We start from the raw sequence: 19,682 nt of genomic DNA, 5'->3' as shown, positions 1-19,682 counted from the left end.
GTAATTTATCTTTATTGGTTTATTATCAATATTGCATATGATTACAGAATGGAATGAAATCTAAGTCGACAAATTTAAACAGGCAGCAACCCTCACGCGATGGACGACCTACAACTTCAGCACAATGGCGGGTAAGTTGAAGAAGGTTATTTGGGAGATTCTGTATACAGCACAGCCTTTGATATCATATAAGACGATTAATTGGTTTCAAGAAAGCACTAACAGCTGTACAAAGCTTTATAGTAACAGTTAAACAGGGGCAAGCATCGGTAAAACAAAGGACTATTAAAAATCAAAAGTACAAAGTTTGTGGCTTTGACTTTGACTTTATTGGGATCCACACTTAGCTTACAACAAATGTAGCTTGTGGCTTGTGTAAATTGTGGTGATTCCTAATATAGCTAGCTAGATTGGAACAATATTTCTTGCAGGGATATTTGTTGTTCTTTCTTATCCTCCAAGCAGATGTTGGGATGTAGAATTTTTCTGACTACATGCCAGATTTTTCTGATAGCCTGGTGCTTCATGGCAACGTGAGCGAACGACAATCTTCCACCACAACATCTGCTTGGAGATCAGTAGTTAATTTGTTCTCCCATATTATTCCAACCACCTCCAGCAGGAAACAGGAGTTGCCTGAGTGCTGCAGCCCTGACCAGGTGTGCAGACTTGGGCAGGAGAATCTCAGAACAACACAGGAAGAGGCGGTATCCATGGAAACCAGGCTTGGAATTTGATTGGCTGCCTTCTGTCTTGGAGGAAAAGTTGAAACATGAAAGGTACTACAGTGACAGTTCAATTTTTTTTTTCAAAATTAGGTTTCCATGTACGGAGTTATCTTTTAGCCAATTTAGGGTGTCTGAATAGCTTCAATTTGCATGGTGGGTGGGAGGTGATTTTGGCAGATGATTGATAGGGAGGTCAAACCTTAGATGACCAGGATGGGTGATACTTGGACAGTATATGGAGGAATTCAGGTAGAAGAGGATTTACAGTTTTTATATTGTGTATTGGAATTTTGAGTGATATGCATGGTTAAGATGTGTTTTAACTTTGTACTGGTGATATTGTAACCTTGTTCCTGTCATCCTAATGTTTTACAGCAGTTCGATGCCTTCACACCAAAGTGCAGTGATAGAACACTCAAAGGAGCAAGACATTTCCATACAAGCAGCTTTACAAACGTCTCTTGCACAACACTCCAAGGAAAGAACACCAATAGAGGCTGAAATTGAGAAGCCAAGTCAAGAAAAAGGGGACAACGAAGTGCTAAACTTTGCAACAGATAACAAAGTCTTGGATGGAAATGCAACAAACACTTCTGAACCGGACGTTCAAAACTTTGAGGTAGACAGTATGAAGGAGAAACCCGCAGAAGGAGAAAATATGACGTCTGGTTCTTTTGTACCTCCTGCACCAGAGACACAAGTTCAACATGAAGTTGAGTTGGCTGAAGAGTCCATTTCCAAGGAGACACCTTCCAAGGAGATGCTTCCCAAGGAGATAAGTGATGTCTTAATTGAGCTGCACCAAAAATGGACTCAAGGAGACCAGGTGTTTGTGCTATTTCTTCAATATTTCAATCACTGCTTAGGCTATACCAATTTGATTCATCGGTTCTCTGTTTTTTTGCAGGAAACTTAAGAACGAGAAAATTAAATTTGCATGGCCTTGTACTCTTAGAGCTTTCATATTACTACTACAGAATATCGTTGAAGAGATTCGTTTGTCACATATAGATACAGTTACTAGTGAATTCTTTCATCAGTGACAACTTGGAAGGATAAAATTTGGAGGTTAGTATCCTTATCCTTCCAAGTTGTCACTGATGAAAGAATTCACTACTAACTACTACTGTACTACAGAAGCTGTCAATATTATCTCACAGTTGTATATTGTACCTTCACAGGTTGAGTTTGGCCCAGAACACCATTTCTTTACGAGCTGTTCACCGCAGCAGATGGAGAGTGCCTGCGCTCAGCTTCTCAAACTTGGGCTGTCTGAAGTTGCCATGTGTGGTGCCTGTCATTTCATGACACAAGTTACACCACCTCCCAGCCATACCAACTGTTGTGTGTTCATAAGGCAGTGTCTTCTTACCCAGCTACATGATGTAGAGAGGGAGTCTGCATCAAGGAATTTGTCTGCAGCTATTGTAGCATTTGCAAGGTAAGGCCAAGCAGATTTATATACTGGAATATCCCTATAACCTCCTTGGTAAGGCATAGGAAAAAATTTTGTGTTTCTGGTTTCCCGACCCAGTCTAGCAAAAACCCAGTCAACTGCTGGCAAGTCCATTAAATTTTCAATTTTACGTCTGAATTTTAAACCCTTTGAAACATCATTTCAAGGGTTGTCAGAATCAAATCTTTAATGACTAAATTGAGTGAAACATGTCAGAATCAAGTCTTAAATGAGTAAATTGGGTGAAACATACCAGTAAACTCCCTTAGGCATAACATGCTGGTTTTGTACAGTAAGTACAGGCTGTGTAAAACCAGACTGTAAGGTTTGATCCACTAACACGCGGGATAGACCCCTACTCTTTTCAATAAGTGTATTCATAGTTCTAAAATTAAGTTCAATCCACTCCATCAGGAAGTACCCGCGCCCGTTTGTTGAGACGGCTGTGAGGCCGCTGCTGACGACCATGGGGGAGGGCAGCTGGCTGTGGGACGTCCTGAACAGGCTGGTCACCGAATCAGACACACAGCGACAGGTACTGTATGTTCAATACAATAAGGAAGGATAGCAACTCATACGTAGACAATTTAAACTCTACTACTGGATGAAATTTAGAGAAAACTTAACTATCCAGAGTTGCTGAAATGAACTGGCATTCGCTTCAAGTCAACTTTCTTTTAGAAATTTATATACTAGTACATTACATACAAATATAAAACATTTAGAATTCAGAAAATATTTTGTGGGGTGATATTCCTTATTGTGTATACATAAATGTTTGTATGAATTTTTTTCAGGATCTCATATCAATTCTTCAAGTGCTGTACGGAGCTGAAACTTGGTCTGAGACCACCATAACCCTGCTACAGACAGTCATTACCCAGAAGCCTCCACTGGACAGCACTTTGCTCTCTGACCTCACCACAGCTACTGGGGCGCATGCAGAGAATCTGAACTCTGACCTCAAGTTCACTAAGCTCGTCCTGGCTATAATTAAGACATACGGGAAGCAGATGTCTCAAGATGATGTCAAGATCTTCACTGCTGCTCTGGACTGCAACCAAACCTTCTTGAAGAGAGCAGCTTTGGCTGCCCTCAAAAGAGTTGCAAAATAAAGATAGGGCAAGAGTAAAAGACAATTTTTGTTTTAGCTTTTGACTGCAAAACAAGTATTTCTGATTAGTTTGACTCAATGACATGTTGGTGCTATGTTTCGTTCAGGTTAATTTTAACTGAAGGCTAACGTTGAGTGAGAGTGTGCTATCTAATTCAGTTAAAATGTCTTTTGTGTACTAGTACCTTTTAAGCCTGACAATTTTGGGTACAGCCAGGTTAGTATGACTTAAATACAGAAATGTACATTTGGAGTCTACTCTCTTGGAACATATTTATTCATGCTCTTCAGTCTGTTTTTCACTATTTGGCTTATAGAGTGGTAAGGAGAGGTCCTTTGAGTACACAATACTTTACTTTTAAGATGAAGAAACCTATGGAATGTATTGTAACCTTAAACCCTTACGTATACCTAATTAATAAACATCTATAATGGTATCCTATAAAATCAATTAAAGCACCGAGACTACTACAACTACTGTATACACTCACATGCAAAACTGTATGCCTAAGTCTACTGTATCATATTAGGTCCTGAAAAGAAATGCTTCGATCATAACAGCACACACTCAATTGTAGAATAATTTGAGTTGCACATTCAAATGCAATTATGATGCAGCACAATAAAATATGGCACGTTGCCTCTATACTGACACTTGATAAAGTCTCCTAGGCAAGCCAAATCATTTTTAACAAGTCTCCCTTGGCTAGCCAAATTATTTTCAAGAAGTCTCCCTTGGCTAGCCAAATTATTTTTAAGAAGTCACTTCACTAAATGAAAGCTACACTGCATTCACTGGCACATTACAAGGCACAGAATTCAAATGAGCTACAATTGTATAGACTGCATTGAACACTGCTACATGGCTTTGTTTAGAACACTGGCCAAACATACTGCTTCTGCATTACACCATGGTTTCTGTTGAGTGTTTGGCCAATGTTGCATCAGAATTTTGTCCACTGCATAAGATATATTTTCCTACACAACATTTGAAAACTATAGAAGGGATATCATCCTTAACTATGCAAACACAATCTTGAATGATAAGATTTGTAGATTTGCCTATGCACAGCTTACGATCTAAATTTCATGCAGACACAGTCACACAGTACCTTGTGCTGATGTGCTGCTTTGTTTCATTATCATAATATAGTGCATGGCAAGTTACACCAAATTACCTATTCAGCTACGTTACTAAAACTTAACAAAGACCTACAACATTACACTTCTACTTTATAAGACAAAATGAGAACTTAACAAGAATTATTACGTTTCCAAAATTGTGTTCAAATGTCTACTTCATGCACGGAAATGGCTAATTTTTACTTGATTTGACTTCACCTAAGATAGACATACTGTAGTTAAGATCTATTTTTTTTAGGTCCTCTTTTCCTTGCACTGAAGATTCACAGAATCAAGCCACGATCAACTTCCAACACTACTTCTTCACCCCTTTCCTTGGAGAATGGAACCGAGAAGCTTTCTTCGGTGGGACGTCTTGACTCTTTGTTTCTTCTGGTTGTTCTTTCTTAGTCTGTCCATTGTTCTTCTCTCCACTACCCTGTTCCTCCTTTTGAATCTCCTCCATTAGACCGGTAATTTCCATGAAGCTAGTGACTGCTGCATACTCTAAAGTGGGAACAGATTGCAAAACACAATGTCATGAGAATGATGTTTCTGAATAGTTTCATCAATTGATACTGAAACTTTTTCATACACAACATGGGGACAATTACATGCCAATGAAAATTTGTTTTTCCCAGCCCCTCCAATGTGGAACAACATTTTCCGGGTCGAAAATTTACACTTTACTACAGTTTCTATCTCAATCGAAGAGTCAACAGACGATACCCAAAATTCCTTCGGATGCTGGCCTGAAACCTCTTTTCACTGATATAAAGAGAATTTTGAGCATGCTTTTCTTGGCAAAATTGTAGGCATGTGTCTGTCTGTCCCAAGCAGAGTTTATATCTATGATGGAGAGGTGGTTGTTTTTTTTGCATAGAAACATGTCCTACCCATTTCCGAGGCTGTGTCATCCTGGATGTTGTTGAGAGCTGACTGCATGGCCTGTTTCACCCTGCTGCAGACGGCACCCAGCGTCCCAGCCTTCCTACTGTGGTCCCAGACATCTGCAGAAAATAAGAAATGAAACATGGTGATATGAGTCCAACTCTGTCTTGCTACCTTCTACATAATGTTATCCAACACCACAGGGTGTCTGCTACAGCACCAGTTACCATGGTAACAGCCATCAGGTCCATTTCATTGACCTTTTTTTTAAAAAAATAGGTTAGGTCTCACCTGTCTTCTGTGCTCTATCTTTCTTCTCCATCTTTTCATCTCCACTCTCCTCCTCTTCCTCATCATCTTCTGCATCATCTTGTGCATCTCCGTCTGGTTGGTCTTCTGGTTCACTCGCTTCCTTCTCAGGATCCTGTTCTTCCTCCTCTTCGTCTTGGGCTCTCTTTTTGATCTCCTTCTTGGGTGATACCTTGAAAGTCAAAGTGTGTATTAAATTCATAGAAAATTAAAACTATGCTACTGGATAAATTGCGGATATGATTTCTGGACCTCTGAGCGACATCCACCACTCTTCATCAGTATTACTAATGAACTGTATATTTGGCTATTCTAAAATTGTATATACCGGTAGACCCGGATTTTATGTATCCCACACTCTCCATCTTTAGTGCACGACATAATGCAGTATATTCTTCATGAATTCCTCAACATCTTATGCTTATTACCTTGCGTATCACTGGTATGCGCCCTTCTTCATCAGAGACAGAATCTTCATCTTCTTCCCTGTATCTTACTGTGGTGCGTGCACGTTTACTGGTAAGAAAAACAAAAACCGAGAAAGTGTAAGTCAGAATACTGTGAATCATTACCAGTATTTGTCAATGCCAGCAACTATTTTTTCTTCTGTCAATCATCACATCACCTAGTGATGGTTCAAAATTTCAAAAATACAAAATACCGCAAAAGTGTCTGCATTTACATGTACAGTAGCCAGTTGTCCATTTTGCCTTCGTAGCAGTTTATTCGAAACAGCACATCCTTGACATGATGTTTGCCCCACCCCATTTTTACCTTCTTCGAGGACTACTCCCTTCGTTCTTTTGTCCTCTTTTCTTAGGCGGACGTCCCTTCTTTCTTACAGACTGTCTCTTAGGGGTGGCCTTCTTGGAAGGAGAGGCATCCCAACTTGGGTCTGTGTTCTCGTCATCTGAATCTTGCTCTTCATCCCTTTCATCTTCCTCGGAAGAGTTCCAATTTTCATCATCATCATCCGCATCGCTTGTCAAGTCCTTGTGTCTCGGACAGTACATCCTAGAAGGAATGAAGTCAAGATGAGTTTGCTTCTTGGGCTCATGAGTCATATCCTTAGCAAATTAATTTGCATCACTGACAGTAGTTTGAAATTTATACCATGGGCATGTCAGGGGTTTGAATCCAGAACCTCTTGGTTCCTAGGCCAACACTGTAACCATTACACCATGTAAGTTGATGTAACTTCACACATGACAAACCTAGCCTCTACCAGGCTTCAGTTCATTTCATTTATTTATTTTACCAGCAGAATACACTCAGGTTACATTAAAAAAACTGTTTTTCAGGTAGTGCTGGGCATACAAGTACAAATACTGACAAACATTATACATTACAAGAAACAGACATAATCCAAAATGACATATAGTATAACAAAGGAACTCATTCATTTTCCACTATTCAGAATACATTCATAACATCCCAATCCCTGACTGAATTGTACCAGCCCCACTGTCTGACGTTGCTTAAGTGACAAGTTATTCCACAGTTGGGGGCCGTAGAATCTTAAGCTCCCCTTGTAGCCGTTCAAACTTGCTTGGAGATGGGAACTCTAGATCTTTCCAATCAGGAGCCTAGTAGAGGCTAGCCAAACTATTCTGGTATACCAGCTCTGTAATTGCCTTATAATATTACCACAAAAGTTGAAGTGGAGAGGAGTACTCACAGGAACTGTCCTTCATCAGGATTTTCTTCGAACACGTAATCATGGTCCATGCCACACTTGTAGTGGCAGGTCTTGGTACACTCCTCTCTGTCACAGCCTATGGTGGCTCCCTTCTTGTGACAGACACTGCAGCTCTGTTAAACAATGGGGATGAACAATGGAAATTATGGAATATTGTTTGGGAGGCTGAGCTGTGAGTTTGTGTGTCTATTTGTCTGGAAAGAGTATTGACAGCATGTGGGTAGGGAAGATTGACTAGCTTTAAGTAGTTACCATTCAAATACATTTTAGCTGCCAAGTCTCTTTCACTCGGCATCTCCACACAAAAGAATGACAGATCAAAAGGTCAGACACAGGAAATGGGGTGAACTTAAAAGCAGGTTGATAGCACATGGGTGAGGAAGATTGACAGGTCCATTGACAGGCATAATGATAGGAAATCAAAAGCTCAGGAACAGGAAACGGGGTGAGCATCACTCGTTATCATAATTACCAAATGTAATCCACGCTTTATTTCTTTCTTCACATCTTCTGGGTCGAACATCCCGAAATCCTCGAAGCGGGAGGAGTCCCCATCCTCCTGGACCAGTCCACTGGAGTACAGCTGGGAAAACAAGTCAGAATTATGCGTCAAAATTTCCATATTCCCACCAACCACTGTAGTCAAACCATTTTATTTACTATTGTATAGTATATTGCAATATATATGTGTGTATGCACTCATTCATTGTTAGCACTCGAATAGCCCGAAAAGTAATATCTCATTCAGGTAAGAGAGATACGAATTTTAGAAATATTTAGCTCTCTGAACCTTGTAAATACCAAAGAGGAAGAAATTATACAGGTTTTTTAATAAAACCAAAATACATAAATTACCTGATATGCACAAGAGGTGACAGATTCATCGTATTATACTAGTACACTCCCTGGCAAATGGATACTGGCAGGCCAATTTCATACTGTCTTCGCAGCCACCAAAAGCCCTCCTTCAGCAGCTTGTATATAAGAATACTAAAGGATCATAAAGGTGTACAAAATCAACATAATATTATTTACCATGCACAAGAAGTGAGCGGCCACATCGTCTGCCACGTACAGCGTGTCGCAGGTTCTCTCCACTTCATACCCGAGGTTACAGAATCCGCACCGAGCCGCCTGGGTCTTCCTACCGGGGGTCTTCCCGCTCATGTCGCCCGTGGACCTGATCTTGGACGATTTCTTTGTTCGACTCGACGACATGATACCACTCTCACTTTCTGTTGTTGTTGTAGGCGTTGTTGTAGGGCCCTCCCACTCCCAGAATGCACCAGCTAAAGGATGTCCGGTTTTAATTATACCGATTTCCGATATCATTTCAGGCATATACCTGGGGGAAATACGTATCATATCATACGTTCTATCATTTAGCCTTTTTTTTGGTCGTTCGAGAAATGTGTAGGCAGTTTTTTCATGGTACTTAGCACCATGGTTTTTTTTACTAGAGGTCAAAGGTAAAGGCCTCCGACATGTAAACAAGGACCACGCCCCCTTTAGGTTCACAACAACCAAGATGGCGCAGAAATAAAGATGCTGGCCAGGAATCGTGGAGTCTGTATCTGCGGAATATCGATTTTCAAGGAGGCGTGAAGACCCCCGCTGGGGTCATTATGATCCTAAGCCCTGATGCCCGCCCTACTGATTGGGTTGGGACCTAATTATCCCCCCGGAGCGATAGGTCAATACACATGGTGCGTCTGGACAGAAGAACTGATAAATGCTAACAGCTAAGGATTGAGAAATTATGACAGAATGATCTTTTCCCTCTTGACTTGATAATATATTAAACCAAGGAGACTTTCCAAGACTCTACCTAATAACCTCCTTGATGTAACATTTTATATTGATGCCATATGAGCTAACTTGTTACATGTGCAACAATATAACATTAACCTATAACGTTATATTAAATCCATTGATATACAACACTATAACGTTAATTGTCTTCATATATTACTGGTATTACACATCCAATATTATGTATATGTGTCATCTGTTTGTAAATATGCCATTGCAGCTTCAATATAAAATATAAAGGTCAGTCTGGATATGATAATTCACTTCTTTCTATAGTGGCAAGTGCACAGAAAATATGCCAAGTCAAGTCATCAAGAACAATGACCCTTCTTTACTGAGAACAAAATCAAAGTTGCTGATCTTTAGTAGAAAGGAGCCAACAACTGCCAGGGATGATTGGTCACAAAATCTGGAGATGGGCAACAATAGCTACTTGCAGGTGGGTCACAGCCATTGAAGTTGAGATGGCAGCATTATGAGGGGACTTTATATAGTTTAAAAATCTATAGCGGTAGATAGCAAATACGTTGTACATATATCCGTGATATACATCGTGAAGCCATTTGAACATTTCATGATTTAGCTGACCAGAAAACACAAAGAAAATCAGAGTCAGGCTTATTAATCATCAACCTTAAGTCAATATAACATTACCTGTACTTTAAACATTAACAGTGTCTAAAGTGCACCTCACAATGGCACAAAAGTCATGCCAAATCCAAATGTCGAAAATTACAGTGAAGACTCCTACAAGCAGTAAGTGTTCAATAGAGAATTTAGAAATAAAACTGATTGGTGTGACCTTAGGATAGCATTTCTCAATCTTTAATAATGTATACCAACCCTTCAAATGTTTTGTTTTTTCTCTAAGGAAATTTTTGCAGACCAGGATGAAGATCCGTGGACTGTACATGGCCCTGTGCCTGACCCTAGTCTTACTGTTTATAAACGTGGCCGCCTACCAGACCATTCTGGGGGACAACAGCAAGAGGACAAAACTGTTTGCCCCAAGTGACAAGGCTAGAAAAAGGAGACAGAGCGCAGATGTGCCTGATATTAGCAGCAGTCCAACTGTTTTCGAATCCAACAGGTAAGTACATGTACAATAGCCAACAAGAAACCTTGCCACTACTAACCTATACATCCCACTTGACATTCAACACAATTTTCCTTGATACCCTTGAGAATTTATGACTCTATATGAGCTGTTTTTTGTTTACATCATATAGATGCAAATTATTGGTTGATACATGCAAATTATCGGTAGGCAAATCAGAAAACTGTCACCCGATTTTTGCCTACCACTCACTGGCCATGTCATACTATATGCTCTCTCTACTGGTACTGAATTGTTTCAAAAGCAAATTGAAAGCATCCTTTTTTATCCTAAAACCATCCCAAAAGTTTTGATGTACAGTACCAATTTTTTAACAGAAATTATTTGCTAAACCACATGTTAACCCTTGTCCTGCTGGCATTCCTGGCACAATATTTTTCAATAATTTCATGTCTTAATTAGATCATAGACCCGCAATTTTTTTTGCCCTGCAGTGGCATAGTTACTTCCGCATTCGTTGCGTTTCGCTGCGGTGTGATGCGTTGCACGAGAAATACCCCCAAATCATACCTATACAGGGTGCTATATAGATGGTACTGTATGTGCTGCGCGACATATGTTGCGCACAGCAGGACAAGGGTTTTTAAGAACTTCAATGTCCTTTTCATAACATGTTGTTGTCTTGTTTCATACATTATAACAGGCTGCCAATGACAGGAAACTCCACCATTGGTTACACCTTGAATACACGTCTTATGGCATCCGTGGGTAACGGTCACCTAGCAACAACTGTGTACAGTGACACCATATTTGTCAATGGACTGTACAGTGGAGATGGCTTTAAAGGTGACACATTTTACAGTACCAGTAAAACTGTAGGGCATTGACATAATTGTGATCCAATAGGAAATGATTTAGAGACCAATTACTGTAATATCATTAAAAATGTAGCACACAATGTATGTCATAAAAGTTTACTGTAGGATGAATATTAATTATTTGATGAATTATGTTGCTTCATTTTTTGTGTATTTTATTTCAGGTAGAAGTCATCGGGCTGCAATTCCTTCTCCCAACAACATCCGGGCAACGCTCCCGTCCGAAGGCGGTGCAGTGAGGAGATTTGCACTTGATGTTGAGAAAGGTACAGTTGAGATGCCAAACCCAGTTGTGTGACATTCTGGGCATTTAACAGCAGAATCAATACATTGATTAAGTCATGGGCTATGTGCTATTGGATGGATTCTGTACAGTCAGTTATGTCAAATGTATTCAAAATTCAGTGTCAGTCATGTGCAATATTTGAGGACAGCAATTATTTAAACTTTGAAGACAAGAAGTAGATGTTTCAGACTTCTAGGAAATGTTTTGGTTTTTTGTTCCTTTTATCAAGTTCACCTTATATCCTGTGTCTGACCTTTTGTCAATCTTCCCACCCACATACTGTCAACCTACTCCGTCCGACACAGCTCAGCTACCCAAAACAATTCTTCTATACCAATAAAGTAAAAATTCAGTGTCCAGTGGTATATGTGTATGTATTACTTATTCTTCATTTCCTTGTTCAGGTGTTTTCTTTGAGACTGTGAGGACAGACCAGGTAACCCTGGAACAGCGGACGTACGCACACCAGTACTACACACGACTTTTGGTGACAGAGGTTCACGTAACGCGGGCGCAGTCTGTCATGGACGCCAGTGACATCATAATCGACTTAACGTCAAGTCCTGCGTCCGATGGCCAAGATTTTGTGTGGGACCCCGTCTCTTCCCCTTCTTCAGATAGTCGGTAGGGGATGTACTGTACATGCAGAAACTTTGTGGTTTTATTTTTGCAGTTTTTGCAGTGATCTCTCCACAATGAATTCTTGCTGAGATTACTTCTGGAAATTCTGTTCCTGGTACCATCATGCTACCAAGCTCTGAGTATATATAACATGTGGTTACATTGAAGAAATGCTGTCTAATGTCAGCATTCTATCCATTGGTTTATTTGAATTGTCTATGAGCATCATTTTCAGACTCTTAACTACTGGATAAAGTACAGAGATTACTTCTGTAAGTTAGCTCAGTCTGTATTCTATATTAGTAACGTTTGTATAGTCTATGAGTATAGTTGACCCAAATATCTTACTGTCATCAATATACATGTATGTGATTTGCTGTTTTACTGAACACTTCATTACAGGTACAGACATGGTACCATCAACGTGACAGAGACTGCAGACAGCCCCAGATCTGAAGTACACATGTACTGGACACCAGTCCCCAGTACCATCACACTGCCAAGCTCTGAGTAGGTATAACATGTAGTTACATTGAGGAAGTACTGTCTACAATAGATGAGATGTTAGCTTTTTGTCATCATGAATATAAATTATAACAGATCCTGTCCTTAGTGCTAAATGCTGTCCCTGTCCTTAGTGCTGAATGCTGTCCCTGTCTTTGGTGCTGAATGCTGTCCCTGTCCTTAGTGCTGAAATGCTATCCCTGTCTTTGGTGCTGAATGCTATCCCTGTCCTTAGTGCTGAATGCTATCCCTGGTGCTGAATGCTGTCCCTGTCCTTGGTGCTGAATACTGTCCCTGTCTTTTGAGTTTAATGCTGCCCTTGTCCTTGGTACTGAATGCTGTCCCTGAACTGAATTCCCCCATGTCAACCATTATAATTCTTGCTAGCTCCTTGCCAAATTCACAAGAAGTCAAGTTAACCCCATTTCCTGACTCTGGCCTTTTGAACTCCTGTCAATCTTTCCGCTCCCCTGCATGGACCATGGACTGTCAACCTAGTCTGTCCAGTCAAACCCATAGCTCTGCCACCCAAAACAATACCAGGAATTAATCACTCACTTTTTTAAATTCCCGCTCTCCACAGGTCTCAAATCAGCGCATCCTTCATCACTTCCATCGACACAGACCAATCCACAGCCAGGGAAGCCTTTGAAATCGGGCGGCAGTTTGCTCGTGGTGACCTCTACCCTACTCACTTGGAAGCCTGGAGAAAAGTCTGGGACGCAGGACGTATAGAGGTGGAGGGGAATCTGGATCTACAGAAGACCATCAACGGTGCGCTGTATTACATCCTGAGCTCCCTACCTGCACAGAACCACTACGGAACAGCGAATCAGTTCTACGGACTCAGCCCGGGGGGACTGGCTAATGGAAAACTCCTTCAGGTTGCTTTTTTTCCTTGTTGTAGCAGTAGATATGTTTTAATATTGATCTCTCAGATAATAGTAATTTTACTTCCAAATAGGTTTAAAAGTCGCTCAAGAAAGGATTTGGCAAAGTGAGAATTTGAAGTGGACCCAGACTCAATTGTTGTAATAGGTTTGTTTGCAGTGTTGGTGAAAAAATACCTTGCAGTTCAGTCTTGTACTTACTGTATAAAACTACTTTGTTATGCCAATAGACAGTTCACCAGTTTTGCAAAAAAAAAACAAAAAAACTTGGAACAACTGTAACTTGGCAATCACTTTTTTGTTGTTGCTGAATGATGCCCTGGATTTCTCCCTCGTTGTTGCTGACTAATGTACCAACTTTTGTGCCACCAGGACTACCAGGGCCACTCGTTCTGGGACACAGAAACCTGGATGTACCCTCCCATCCTCCTGCTGCACCCTGCTCTAGCTAAGGACATCCTGAGCTACAGGATACATGTCAGAGGGCCGGCGTACGACAGGGCACGGGAGAATGGGCACCAGGGACTGAGGTTCCCATGGGAAAGTGCTTTTACTGGTGTGGAGGTATCAAACTTGGTTATGCTACAATCTTTTACCAAGCTATAAGGCCACACCAATTTGAGTTATTGGTTCACTGACTCTTTTTTAGACATGCTTAACTGGAAAAATGTAACAATGCCTTCGGACCAGGTGGATTCCATGGTTCACTCAGTTCCATGGAGTAAATACAGTGATATGAAAATTTTCCTCACATAGCCACTTGATTTGATGTCCCTAAACAACGTCCAAATCCAATATTCAAATTTTGAAAAGTGGCATATGCAGTGTATGCAAAACACATTTGAATCATTATCTGGAACTTTTGAAAGAACGTATGATAACAGCCAAGGTATGACATTACAAAAGTCTCTATACTTTCATTGTATCAATAAGGATGTCTCTATAACCTGCAGGTTACTCCGGGTGACATCTGCATGGAGTGTCGAGAAAACCAGCAGCACATCACCGGAGACATCGCCTTCGCCGCTCGCCAGTACGTCTCCGCTACCCGCGACCTTGGGTGGCTGAAGGACGAGAACGGCTGGGAGCTCATCATGGAGACGGCCAGGTTCTGGAAGAGCCGACCGACCTTCAACCAGACAAGGGGGCTGTATGATATTAATGGTAATAGCTGCTGGATCTTTCCCTAATTATTGTCTGTTTGTCTGTTTGTTTGTTTGTTTATTTCACCTGGGGCTTATTTGGGAGACGGCCAGGTTCTGGAAAAGCAGGGTGACCTTCAACCAGAGAAGGGGGCTGTACGATATTAATGGTAAAAGCTTTTGGATCTTTGTTTATTTATTTCACAGGGGGAAAACCTACTATTGCCTACAAAGCTTTCATTGGGTTATCTACAAGCAGATGTCTGGTTCTGGTGCGAGGCATCCAATTGATAAGATATTGGAGATTTTAGACTTCTAGGAACCATTTTGAGTTTTTGTGGCCTTCAATTTCATGACCTTTTCTTGAATGTATTGAAACTGTGGAGGGGATTGTATGATGCAATTCAATCGGGTATTACACCACCTTACTCCCACACAGCACATATAGGGTCACCTTTAGGCTTGACCTTCCTATTGATCAATCAACTGTCAAAATTCAAATCACCTCCCACCCACCATGCAGATTGAAATAAAGACAGAACCTTTAAGCTTGATTTAAGGTATGTTTAACTACCGAATTTCATGCAGTGTATCTTACATACTTCACTGTACAATTGATGCAGGGGTGATGCCACCAGACGAATTCCATCACACCATCAACAACTCCATCTACACCAACGTGGTGGCCAAACTCAGCATGGAGTTTGCCAACTACACGGCGTGTCTGCTGGGAGAGACGGAGGAAACAGCTGAGGAGGTGGAGTCTTGGGTCACAGATGTTGGAAACAAGCTTTACCTGCCGGAAATTACTGATGAGAATTATCACCCAGAGTTTGAGGGCTATCCAAAAGGTAACGAACAGCCATTTGTGTGGCTGTTCTGTGTTGGTGTTCCTTATTTTGAAATATAAAAATAAATGCTAGATGAGAAGCAATGCTCAAGCTATTTCTGTCCCTAGGAAGGGATTGCTGTACCTGTCCTTGGTGCTGAATTTCATCTCTGTATGCTGAATGCCTTTCCAGTCTCTGCCCCTAACTACTGTCCCTGTCATTGGTGCTGAATGCTGTCAATAAACTATATTTTGTCTGTCTGTGGATGCTGATTGCTTTTTCAGTCCCTCCTCCTGAATACTGTCCCAATCTCTTCCCCTGAATACTGTCCCTGTCCTTGGTGCTGAATGCTGTCCTTAAATTATTTTGTGTTTCTGTTGTTGGATGCTGAATGCTACCCTAGCCCCAGCTCCCAAAAAGTATCATTGTCAATGGTTGTTCAAAACTACTACCTTGTCCTTGGTGCTGAATGACGGCTGTGCAGCTGAATGTTTAAGTAATCAATGTTTCCTTTGACATTCCTGTTGCCAGGAGAACTGATCAAACAGGCGGATGTCATCCTGCTGGGGTACCCACTCATGTGGCAGATGTCAGATCAAGTCAGGAGGAGTGACCTGAACATCTATGAAAAGGTATAAAAGGATCTAATTTTTTAACAGAATGTGGCAAAATCATTGTACAGTATACAAAAAAGACGATAAAACACAAAGGGTAATAAAATGTGAATGATTTTCTTGAATTGTACAGAGTCTGTGTCATTCAGTTTTGCTCATTACTTTTGATAGCCAAAAATTTTTCATGTTTTTGTGGAGGGAATTTTTTATTTAATGGAGTATTGCCCATTTCCCGAGAGTTAGACTCACAGACGCGGAGGCTTGATGGCAGCCTACCACTTGCCTCTATCTTGTGGGTTAACATTATGTAGGTTAAGGTGGTGGAAGTCCTCCCTTATGCTGTCAATTCATCTCTTCCTTGGACAACCTTGTAGGTTTTGGCCTTCCACATCCCATGTGATTATCTTCCTTGGCTACTATACCATCTTAAGATGGTTTGGTCAACATACATATATATGGAAGTAATGAAATATGTCTATTCCCCACCCCAGGTGACAGACCGTACTGGCCCGGCCATGACATGGAGCATGTTCTGTGTGGGTTGGCTGGAACTGCAGGAGTACAGCAAGGCCAGACAGATGTTCCAGGACAGCTACAGTATCTACGTCAAGGAGCCCTTTAAGGTGAAACTGAATTTTTTAAATATCCCCTTCAAACTTATTTATCAACTAAATAATCAACTAACCAAGTAGAACCAGCCAGAACAGATTTGAGCCACATGCGGTTGGAATTTCAAATATCCCTTCTCACTTGAGGAGAAATGATCTCTGAGTGAAAATTCTTAGTATATTCCTGCATATTTCAAGTGCATTCTTAATAGTTGTGCCTATATACATTCTTGTGACAAATTTTGTCTTTGTGATCAATCAAATGTATAAGAATGCTAATAGAATACACTTTTATCCCATACAATTTTTATCCAATTTTAAAATATTCATCTGGAAAGTTTTGAGTATGACTAAAACATTCAAGCCAGCCAGAGGAGTGGGCACAAATATGCAGTGAGAATTGTGGTAATTCTTCCCTCAGGTTTGGACTGAAGCACACCAGGGTTTGGGTGCAGTTAACTTCATCACAGGAATGGGAGGGTTTCTCCAGGCTGTGCTGTTTGGGTACGGCGGCTTCCGTCTACATGTGGACCGTCTGGACCTCAACCCTGTCCTGCCACCAGATACTGACAGGTACTGTTTATTATCACAAGAAATCTGAGATTTTAGACTTCCGGGAAATGTTTTCATGAACTTGAAGCCTAAGTTCACAGACCTCCTGGAAATGTTTTGGGAACTGTGGATCACATTCAGTTGACCTCCCAGTCAATCAGCTGTCAAAATCACCTCCCACCCACCATGAAACTCGAAGCAATTTGGACGAACTCGAAAGCTTGACCACCCAAAACAATACATTCATATCCATAAGTACAACATGTAACTATGCTTAACAGAAGGTATTCGAATGTGAATCTTTGTAAATTATTGTTACTTTTAATTCTATCCCAACAGGATGAAAATCCATGGCTTAGACTACTTGGGTTCTTCCTTGGATGTCACCGTCAGCAGTGATGTGGTCACAGTAAATGTAACCTCCCTTGGAGGGGACTATCCACTAGAGATCAGGGCAGGTGATACCAGCTACAGTCTCCAGGAGGGTAAGTAATGGATCCTCCCTGTCCATGTTGGGAGCAAATTTAGATGTTAGTGGTACTGTGAAAATGCAGAAACTTTCATGGTGGCTTATTTTCACAGTGACATCTTATGCAAATTCGAACCATAAGTGCGAACTGCAAAATTCAAACAACTTATAAACTTTTTTCCTTCCTACCAAAAAATCAAACCTAATATTTTGGACAGCTGCCTAAGTACAAATTATGAAGGCTTACATGTAAAGCCTGATTATGCCTTTCGAAAAAGAGCATCCAGGGCACATTTGAATGCATTGGAATATTGACAAAAATGATGCAAGCAGTAGTTGTGATCCATGTAACGTTAAGTTTTAAGTACGTAGTCTGTTGGACTGTACAGATGCCTTCAGTTTCAATTATAGGTTTGCCCAGAGATAGCATATCCCCTAACTAATGTCATGTTGTACCGTAGGACTTCCAGTACAGTTGCCTCGTGGTCCTGCTACCATAGCAACAACAAGGCAGGACTCCAACAGATGCACGCCCCCTGTGGTTGGTGATGGTACTGCAGGCAGGCTCCGAGGCACACCATGGATGCTCCTGCTTTCTGTACTTCTCACAGTGGTGCAGCAGCTGACACAAATTCGGGAATAAGCCTCTTTACTTCACTCCAATGGAGTGGAATATTTAGCCATGACAGCATTCCCCTTACGTATCGTGTTTTACTTGTACCGTAGGACTTCCAGTACAGTTGCCTCGGGGTCCTGCTAGCATAGCAACAACCAGACAAGACTCCAATAGATGCACGCCCCCTGTGGCAGGAGATGGTACTGCAGGGCTTCAAGGCACCACCTGGCCCTGGGTGATCTTGCTTTCCCTACTAGTACTTTCCACAGTGATCTACTTGATCTTGATGTTGAAAAGGTACTGCGCAACACGCCTCAGTTGGGGTAAGACACGCAGGGGGGAGGGCGCTGTGCCCTTAATGCAGATGACAGATATTCAGGAACAAGTCTCTTAACTCCACTCAGTGAAATATTTGCTTTTTGACTGTGTTTCAATGCTCATGCCCAGTGCCAAAAAGAAACTTCTATGCCAAAGTTATGTTATATAAAGTGGAAAGGGACAGATGTTCAAAACATCAAGCCGTTAGAAGATATGTAAATGTAGGAATTGCAATCTGTAATGATTGTGGGTCTACTATGTTGTTTTTATTTGCCTTGATAAATGATAAATAGTAAAATGTTGTGGAAGAAAGGTGAAAAATCTCAGGGAAGCAATGCTGAAAACAGAAACACATCAATTGAAAATTGATGGATATGTTGGTTGAGTGATGATTATGAAATAGCCATGACAGACTTACATGTACATGTACAGTGGAAGCCATCAAATTAATAATGTCCAGCTAGGCAAAATGTATGTTTTTGAATTCATGTACATTTATTGAATAGCATATCATTTTGGACTGATTTGCTGCAACAAGTTAAAATGAGCATCACACATATATACTAGCTGTCACATTGCTTTTAATTAACATCACATATCTTTTACACTGTACTATCACAAATCGCCAATTCTACACATATCTAGCTGAAACATTTTAGTACATTTTTGTGCTCAAAAGAGGATAAATACAATAACTAATAAGTCATAAGTTTTCACAGGAAGCAAAAAGTTTGCTTTATTCAAAAGTATTCAATGTTATTTGATCTCAATATTACTTTAAGGAAGATTATTACTTAAATTTATGTATTAAGGCAGAGAGATGCTTATTTTTCATATGGAATGATTTGCAAAGAAAATAAAATAAATTTTGTAACATTTGCATATTGTTGTTTTGTACACAGCTTTGTGAGTATGAAGTACACTGTGCATTGTTTCCACAATGATCACTTATGTTGAAAAATAAGTTACTACCGGTATTACATTAAGTTATAGTAAGTTCTCCCCACTTCTTGATATTTTACCTGTGGCACACTACTAGTGCGTTAAGTCACCACATTTGTGATTCTACTCTAGGAATTGGAGTAGTAAAAGTCACCATTTCCAGACGACATTGCCTCAACAGTTACTACATACCGAATGGAAGCTAGGAGATGTGTCAGATTATC

At 40.7% G+C, this 19,682-nt stretch overlaps 3 protein-coding genes across 3 annotated transcripts; 2 read left to right on the top strand and 1 right to left on the bottom strand.

The window, feature by feature from the left end:
* Positions 1 to 101: 101 nt before the first annotated feature.
* On the top strand, positions 102 to 3,413 carry LOC109485043. Its single transcript, XM_019788438.1, has 5 exons — positions 102 to 131; positions 623 to 793; positions 1,869 to 2,169; positions 2,599 to 2,719; positions 2,982 to 3,413. The coding sequence occupies exons 1-5, from the start codon at positions 125 to 127 to the stop codon at positions 3,297 to 3,299; spliced, it is 918 nt and encodes a 305-aa protein (XP_019643997.1). The 5' UTR covers positions 102 to 124; the 3' UTR covers positions 3,300 to 3,413.
* Positions 3,414 to 3,465: 52 nt separating this feature from the next.
* On the bottom strand, positions 3,466 to 8,590 carry LOC109485039 (aspartic and glutamic acid-rich protein-like). The gene is made up of 8 exons (XM_019788433.1): positions 8,355 to 8,590; positions 7,792 to 7,902; positions 7,299 to 7,432; positions 6,395 to 6,634; positions 6,049 to 6,136; positions 5,603 to 5,792; positions 5,317 to 5,430; positions 3,466 to 4,927 (listed from the first exon to the last, which is right to left on the bottom strand). Exons 1-8 carry the CDS (start codon positions 8,535 to 8,537, stop codon positions 4,737 to 4,739), a joined length of 1,251 nt encoding a protein of 416 aa, XP_019643992.1. The 5' UTR covers positions 8,538 to 8,590; the 3' UTR covers positions 3,466 to 4,736.
* A 1,227-nt stretch (positions 8,591 to 9,817) lies between these two features.
* On the top strand, positions 9,818 to 18,886 carry LOC109485036 (acid trehalase-like protein 1). The gene is made up of 15 exons (XM_019788430.1): positions 9,818 to 9,887; positions 10,003 to 10,221; positions 10,892 to 11,034; positions 11,231 to 11,332; positions 11,757 to 11,976; positions 12,418 to 12,483; positions 13,061 to 13,361; positions 13,740 to 13,931; positions 14,321 to 14,531; positions 15,133 to 15,360; positions 15,871 to 15,971; positions 16,445 to 16,576; positions 16,983 to 17,134; positions 17,453 to 17,598; positions 18,309 to 18,886. The coding sequence occupies exons 1-15, from the start codon at positions 9,841 to 9,843 to the stop codon at positions 18,590 to 18,592; spliced, it is 2,544 nt and encodes an 847-aa protein (XP_019643989.1). The 5' UTR covers positions 9,818 to 9,840; the 3' UTR covers positions 18,593 to 18,886.
* Positions 18,887 to 19,682: the final 796 nt, after the last annotated feature.

The sequence above is a fragment of the Branchiostoma belcheri genome, unplaced genomic scaffold, assembly GCF_001625305.1.
Source record: "Branchiostoma belcheri isolate BF01 breed outbred unplaced genomic scaffold, Haploidv18h27 scaffold72, whole genome shotgun sequence".
Classification (NCBI taxonomy): domain Eukaryota; kingdom Metazoa; phylum Chordata; class Leptocardii; order Amphioxiformes; family Branchiostomatidae; genus Branchiostoma; species Branchiostoma belcheri.
Note: the sequence above shows the minus strand (reverse complement) of the source record. Positions and strands in the feature narration are given on the sequence as shown.